At 30.7% G+C, this 8,286-nt stretch overlaps 1 protein-coding gene across 1 annotated transcript; it reads left to right on the top strand.

Moving 5' to 3' along the window:
• The first annotated feature begins 1,491 nt into the window (after positions 1–1,491).
• LOC109806089 (RING-box protein 1a) lies at positions 1,492–4,438 on the top strand. Its single transcript, XM_020368444.3, has 5 exons — positions 1,492–1,669; positions 1,753–1,803; positions 1,886–1,945; positions 3,889–3,960; positions 4,057–4,438. The coding sequence occupies exons 1-5, from the start codon at positions 1,540–1,542 to the stop codon at positions 4,092–4,094; spliced, it is 351 nt and encodes a 116-aa protein (XP_020224033.1). The 5' UTR covers positions 1,492–1,539; the 3' UTR covers positions 4,095–4,438.
• The last annotated feature ends 3,848 nt before the right edge of the window (positions 4,439–8,286 follow it).

Below are 8,286 nucleotides of genomic sequence, written 5' to 3'. Positions count from 1 at the left end.
ACTTTTGTTTTCCCCTTTTTAATATCATTTTCATGCTTTTACTTATTGATTTAAACAATTTATAATGGTGATTATATTATTTTTTACATATGTTGGTTTGCTAGTGAAACTCCGAGAGTATGTGGAAATCCAATAAAAATGTCAGACTAATGACTGTATCAAATGTGCGGTTAAGGAGTAAAGAAGTCAAAGGTGTTTAATAAGAGAAAGAATTTAAATGTGAAAAAAATAATATATGTATTATTTTATTTGTCACACTTAAATCACCTTAAAAAAAAGTAATTGTTGTTGAAGTTTATTTGACATTTTGAATAATTTTTTTTCTTAGTTATTTATTATCCAATAACTTATTATTTGTTACTTTTTTTATTGTAAATTAGATGATTAAAATTGTATAAAAAAAAAGGCAAAGTTCACTAAATTATTGTCATGCGAAAAAACATTCAACGTAATTAATAGATAATTGTGTTTTTTCAACATATTGTAAGGAGTTTAAATCCTAATTATGTGCATACATGTTGTAAGGAGTTTCATGTGCATAGAAAAGATTTAGTTGGAAGAGATGAAATTTATTTAGATGATCTTCACGTTTAAAAAAAGAAAGAAAAAAAAATCTCTAATCACGTGGGAGAATGTAAGTCGCTAATTATTATAGTTGTTGTGAGATATTCTCGATCATATTACAGAAATGCCTTGCGGATATTTTCTGAAATGAAAGATTCGCACTTGTTCATGATGTCGTAACTTACTACACATTTATTGCAACTTATGCTGCTGAGATATTTCTGGTGAAAAAGAAAATTCATGTCACTGAATTGTTGGTTAATTTGAATGAAACAAATTTCGAATTTAATTTTTATAAATAGAAAAATATGACTATGGGAGGAAACTAAACTCAAGACAATACATAAATATTTTTTTTTTACAAAAATTAATCTTAAAAAATCGATGAACACTCTGTATCAATAAAATGCAAACCTCTATTAATATGCTTAAAAAAATTACGTGTTTCCGTTGATATTAATATTAAAAAATAGATATTAAATTATTAATTCTGACAATATGTATAGTTTATTACAATCACAATATGAAAATACAAAAATAAATATGTTCACATATGTTCAATTTTTAACGACATCATTAGAAAAAGACAGATTTAGTTTAGATATAGTTAGGATCTATGTTTTATAAGAAAAATTCGTGCCTTGGAATTATTAATGACAAATCAAATGTGATGAAATCAAATATACACATAACACGATATACAAATTACTACGATTTTAATCATTAATTGTTAATTAATAATAATAATTATTGTACCACATCCTCTAAAGGTTTTGTTATAAAAAAGTAAAATTTTATTTTAACAATATCTTCCCGTAAACGTAATAAAGATTAGAACCTGTATTGTATCCATTTTACAAAGGCCCAAAACTGTAAAAAGCCCAACCCATTACACATAGAAAGTTATTGAAAATAAAGTACGAGCTTACGACACCAGAAATCTTCGTTACCAAAAGGTTGAAAAAGTTGAGACGAATGGCGACTCTGGATTCCGACGTGACGATGGTTCCGGCCGGCGAGCCTTCCAGCAGCGCCGGTCCTTCTTCCAAGAAGCCGAAGCGATTCGAGATCAAGAAGTGGAATGCCGTTGCTCTCTGGGCTTGGGGTGCGTTTTTCTTGACCCTCTCCCAAACCCTAATTTCTTTTTCCTTCTTTTAATTTTTGTTCATTTCTTTGCTGTTATTGCAGACATCGTTGTCGATAACTGCGCCATCTGCCGGAACCATATCATGGATCTCTGTAAGCGTTTTGATTCAATATTTTCTGTGGCTCATCGTTGTTTCAAGAGAATGACCTAATTCGAGCTTCATTGTTGGTTTAGGTATTGAGTGCCAGGCCAACCAGGCTAGCGCCACCAGCGAGGAATGCACCGTGGCTTGGGGTACGCTGCAAAACCCTTTACTATGCATTGTTGTTGATTTTGTGTGAAATTATGTTCTGGAAAAATTTGAGTGAATTACTGTGTTATTGTGTGTTCATTCATTTGTGAAGAAAGTTATTGACGAAGATTTTAGGATTATTTATAAAAAAAAGTAAGGGGCTATTTGAGTCAAGGTCTTGAATTAATATGCATAATAACAAAACATGCTTTGTTCCTCTACTATGTGTGCTGTGAGTGTGACTGCTCGTTACTCCGTGATTTTACTCTGTTGGTCTCTCATTGTTTCTTTGTTTTTCTCGCAGCCAAGATACTCTGCTTTTCCTCGTTTTTGATTTTTTTAATTATTTTTCCTATTCAACTTTTCAACCAATGCATATTCAGATTCTTAAGCATACTGTAGATCATAGATATCATCACTAAGTGTTTTCTTTTTATTTGGTAGCACAATCTTCTTGATGCAACTGCCACTTCGAATTTGTGTGGGTTTGAAATTGTATGATTGGACATCATGTAATATGAACATCCCTTCCCCCACTCCAATGTAACATAATGTAAAGTTGAATTTTACACTCAAACAACCATGCAAGTAGTGCATTCATAAGTAAAAACATAATGTCGATCATAAGTAACTAATGTTAGTTGAAAATCCATATGTTCAAGTCTCATTATCACCTAATATCCAAGGTTGTCAAACTCGAGAGTCTATGTAAGACTCTTGAAGCTTTTCTCGACTAGACTTGTAAACTTGTAAGAGTTTAACTCTTTTAAAATATAATATTAAATAAATATTAGTGATATGTATGCATAACATAATACTTTCAACATAACAATAATTCAATATATCTACACCATAATAAAGCAAAGTAGCAGCATACTACAATAATAAATTGTGACAGTATATTAGTAATAAATTAGATCAAACTACATAAGCTCCTAAAGTGAAAACATTTCAAAAAGTAAGTTAATTTCTTCAAATCATTTGAGCCATAGTAAAATACTAAAACTGTGGGGTCAATTGCGGAGTGGGGAATTACATTTGATTTCAAATTTGCTAATTTGCTTTTTTACTCAAGCCTTAGTAAAATACTAACACCGAGGGGTCAATTTGTGGAGTGGGAGTGAGGAATTATATTTGATTTCAAGCTCTCTAATTGGCTTTTTGACTCGAAAATTTATGCAAGTTTACATGGGTTTATAGAGTTTACCCAAGTTTATCCAGTTGTATCCAGTAAAGAGTTTGATAGTGAGATAACTCGTTTTCTTTACCTAGAATTGTAAACTCGCAAGAGTCTAATGATTAAACTGAAGAGTTTGACAATCCTTCAAGGCATATTTACATATTCAAGCTTGTCCTCCTTAAAATCATCATGCAGAACAGGTGTTCTCCCTGACCATATGACCTATTTTGATGGCAACATTTCATGATAGGCCTTGTGAGACATATTTACATATTCAGATACTAAGGGTGTGGTGCAGTTATGAGTGAGACAATGCATTTGGCTTGGCTTGCAAATTGTGATAGTGCACTACATCTGTATAATATTTTAATTTTATATGAATATATACTCTATTCACAGTGTTTTGGGAAACACATTTGGTGGATAAGAAATCACGTCCAATCAGAAAAACAAATGTGCAAGGATAACTGGCTGTTTCTGTTTGGACATGAAAATCCAAGTCGATGATGCTGAACCAAAGACACAGTCAATATATGTTGCAGACCGTTAATTTTTTAAAATACGAACACGTTTGGATTTTGTATTGGATAGTGGATACTGCCTGTTCCCTTAGTACGGAGCAACATGGGCTAGAATTTGTGTTGAATGCAAAAAATAATGCATAGGTCATTTATCCAACTATGTATGCTTCTCTAGTTATGTTTTAGCTTTATCAAAAGCAGGATTATTCTAATTGTTGCTGACACTGGCTGGTATCTTATACAGGAGTTTGTAACCATGCTTTTCATTTCCATTGCATAAGCCGATGGCTCAAGACTCGTCAAGTATGCCCTTTAGGTATGTGGGACAAGTTCCTTTTCCACCTCCATATCTGTTTGGACTTCAATGGATTAATTAGTGCTATTCTCACCGCTTGTTTCATTGCTGGTATAGATAATAGCGAGTGGGAGTTTCAGAAATACGGTCACTAGATCATTGATGCGGCTGTGCTGGTTCCTACTTGGAGAAATTTGGACTGTCATTTCTGTCTAATACTTATAGATCTACGTTAATGTCTTTTGTTTGCCTATTGTCGATCACATCATTATTCTAAAATACTAATGTGGCAATATATCATCGGACGTTTCTTCTGCCTTTAAGGCTTTTGAGGATGATGATGTAGGTTTCGTCTTTTGCACACTTAGTGCAATGGAATGGACTTTTGTTTTCTTCTTGCTTCACTCAATGACACATGCTTTATGGAAATATATTATCCCATAATGTACTGCAAAAATATTTACGAATAGGATATAATAACAATCCTATGCCTTCGTTATACTTGTTCTTAAATATCCAATGAATCATACAAGTATCAAATGCTTTAATTGCCAATCTTAAGTTACGGACAAAATTTATATAGTTTCTAGGTCTTGGTTGTATTGTTTTCTAATTATAATTCTAGTTTTACTTGGAATTTATGTACAGTTCCATAGTCGTTTGTATTGTTTTTAAATCGGGATTGGAGTTTCACTGCAAACTTTTATTGTAGATTATGTGGGTAAAATTTCAATTTTCATTGGAAAATATCACGTACTAGTTGTCGACATAAGTTTTGTTGTGATTTAAAACGAAGTAGAAAAATAAAATCCCTTTAGTTTGTAATACAGTTTAATGAAAAATGACGCGGGAAGGATCACCTTCCTAGTTGAATATAACACCCAGACGCACCCCAAAGATCAACAGCCGATGTAAAGATCAATGGTCTTCATTCAGGTAACATTATACTGGTTGTATTTTATGCATCCAATGCTAAAAGGCAATTGCTTGTATTATTTTTGAATTTTACGTTAAAACTCAGTTCGTTGAAATAACTTCATGCATGTGGTTGGGTGTTAGATCTCCGAGTTGTGGGTAGAAAAAAATATTCGTGAGGAAATGGTGTATTTTAAATAGATTTTATTGCTTCAAGAGACTAGTTATTAGAGCAATTCTAATGTAGTTTATATTGGTTTTTAAAATTAAGCGATTTTAGTTAGATTAAATCTGATTTTATTGTTTGTGTAAGTAACTGCAAAAAATGATTGGTTGAGGGTCCGAAAGAACAAATGGTTTGATATTGTTTTTTGAAATTCATGGTTTGGGCTTCATTCCGGTTTGGGCATGATATGACTAGAACTTTATTTTTAAATTAGCCAATATGGTGTGATAAATATTCTTGATTATAAAAAGAAATAGTAATTTGTTGAAGGGAAATGGAGGAGAGAATGAAAATTGGGGTGAATTTTTTTTAATTTTTTTAATTTTATAATCTTTTACATGTCTTATTTAGTTCAATTTTTTAGGTAAAAAATAAATAATTTTTTTCACTCATTTTGTAATAATCTAGTAGGTCATCGTACTTATTATTGAAAAATTAATGTGAAGCGGAACTGAAAACATTATAAAGTAAAATGTATGAAATATACACGACATATAAAATCTAGTACATATATTATATACATCAGAATTAGACAACTACAAAATGTGCTTTATACAATCAATTGAGGTTCTAAAATATGACCTCACTAGAAAAGTCATACCAAACAACTGCGATCTTGTTAGTTGACCACCTTATCCTGCTCAACTTGTATATCAAGTATGGTCATCGCAGTCTCAATAACAAGGAAAAGAAGAGTAAACTTATAAAAGAAACAATATACAACAATACAACTAAAATAACAAAAAGCATAGATTGACAATAGTACAACTTATAGCTTACAAAATGTTCAACATTTATTAACTTATTCTTAATCAACATCTCAACGTACATATATTAACAACTAATGTGTCAACTAAGGAGATATCCTACAATTGAGATGAGTAGTTTAAGTGACTTGTCCTTGTCAAATCATAGTGTTAGACCTATCTTAGCTTGATTAGGTATAGGATAGTGTTAGGCCTCATAAGAGAGTTAGATATAGATAACTTAGTTTGATTTCTTAGACTTTTTACTTAAACAAGGAACTATGATATTACGTCAAGGTAGAACAGTTTAAGTATAAGCCTACCACGACATTAGCTAGCTTAATTAAGTCACTTATGAGATTAGTCCACTGACTATCCTCCAAATACCACAACCCTCCGATACTAAGTTAGGGATTTTAACTCCCAATTTCGTACTTTACTCGGTTATTTATTTAATTAAGATATGATTCGACTACTTCCATACCAAAGCCACAAATCATAGAAGGAAACAACTTAATTCACCTCTAGCATCTATATATCTTAACTTAGACATGTATCTCAATCACATGTTCACAACTTTATCACTTTATACAACATATAACTTTACAATTTTAAACTTTCATCAAATTAATCAACAACATACAACTCAACATCAATAATATTCATATCAATTATCATCATCTAACATCATTTAAATGTCAACAATTCATTATATAATAACTTATCAACCATTCATAGCATATCAATGTTTATTATAATTATCCTACATCATACAACATGCAATAGACACAAGTATCATGCAACATGTATCTCAACATACAACTTATAAAAAATCAACTATCATTCAATGACAATCTTCACATAAAATAACGCACAGGAGGTCCTATTACTCCTATCATGTTCATCCTTATCTCATATAAAATACAAAAAGATTTTCTACAACTCTCATGAAGACTCTAAGTTCTAACCCCATCATCTACTATATTAAAAATTACAAAAACTACAATAGTTTTCCTAAATGCTGATAACTTGACCTTTATTCACTAAAAAGTTCATAATTAGAGTTCTAGACCTCTTTTTTAAGTGATTTCAAAGTCATTGGAAAACTAACATTCAAGGATACAACTTTCATGAAGATCTCAAGACCAAATTCAGTCATTTACCTCGTTATAGTGCTCAACCTGGCGCTCTAGCGCTATATTTTTGTTGGCGCAATTTTCCCCATTGCTGTTGTAGTACTCAACTGCTGATATAGTGTTGGATCACTACCAGACCTCATTCTTCACTTCTGTAGTGCTCATTTTTCTGTTACAATGCTGGATCTATTTGAACTTTTTATTTGGGGGTATTTTGAACGCTCTAACGTCAAAACTAGCGCTCCAATGCTATGTGCAGAGTTCTTTCCGCATATTCATGGTTTCTCCTTCTTTTCTTACATGCGCTTCACAAATTTTCTTCCTAAACACCATTTGCAACTCATTTTTATCTCCATATTCCTACATGTATTCAGAAATTTCATAAAATACCACACGTTAGAGTTATACTAGTGTGAGACTTGTCGGTATGTTACAATTTAAATTTATAATTCAAAATATTAATTTCTAAGTAGCTATCAAGAAATAATTTTATAATAAAAAATAAAATTGACAATAATTTGTATATCATAAATGTTAATTTTAATGAAACATATATACTATAATTAGATAATTAATTCTTTCATAATATGATTTTAGATGATACTAATCAAAATTACCTTAATTATATAATTATTATAATTAGAAAACATACATGACAAGGATTTATGTGTCATAAATTTTAATTATTATAAAATATATTATCATTAATGTTGATTGATTCCTTATAATATAATTTATATGATTATTAAATTCTTTTATTATACCATTAATATTTGAATTTCTATGGTACATGTCATCCAAACTTTTGCATAATACATGTCATTCAAAGTTATTTGTGAGTTTTTTACTCAAATAATACTATTTTAATTTTTTTTTTACCTAAATAGTAACTGTGTAAATTTATTTCTCCAACTAGTACCAATCATTGTTCACGTTCGGAACGGGCCGTTATGAAATTAGAACGGGTCGTTCTGAATTAAAAAATAACACATGGAAAATAAATCAGAACGGCCCGTTCCAAAATCAAAATTAGCACATAAAAAGTGGAACCATAACGGCCCGTTCTAACCTACAAATAATTTTTTTTTTTCGATTTTTACTTATCAAATACCAAAACTCAGAAACTAACATCAAATAATTAAATTTATTGAATATTAACATTATAAATATATCTAAATAAATTTATTAAAATTCAATACAACAATAAAGATCAATGGTGGCAGAAATTGATTATGTTGTTCTCTAATTTCCATTTCTGTTTTAATCCTGCTGGACTTTGGCCGACTCTTGAAAGTTCGCTTGAGTTCTGGATTTGACCACAAAG

The sequence above is a fragment of the Cajanus cajan genome, chromosome 10, assembly GCF_000230855.2.
Source record: "Cajanus cajan strain Asha chromosome 10, NIPB_CcT2T_4, whole genome shotgun sequence".
Taxonomy (NCBI): domain Eukaryota; kingdom Viridiplantae; phylum Streptophyta; class Magnoliopsida; order Fabales; family Fabaceae; genus Cajanus; species Cajanus cajan.
The sequence above is the reverse complement of the archived record's forward strand: the minus strand, read 5'-3'. Positions and strand labels throughout refer to the sequence as shown.

What these genes read in the sequence shown, in the direction of transcription:
- LOC109806089 (XM_020368444.3), top strand. Translation starts at nt 1,540, where the DNA reads ATGGCGACTCTGGATTCCGACGTGACGATGGTTCCGGCCGGCGAGCCT. An exon ending in GAACCATATCATGGATCTCT is followed by an intron (nt 1,804 to 1,885) that starts GTAAGCGTTTTG and finishes TTGTTGGTTTAG; the next exon opens with GTATTGAGTGCCAGGCCAAC. An exon ending in TCGTCAAGTATGCCCTTTAG is followed by an intron (nt 3,961 to 4,056) that starts GTATGTGGGACA and finishes TTGCTGGTATAG; the next exon opens with ATAATAGCGAGTGGGAGTTT.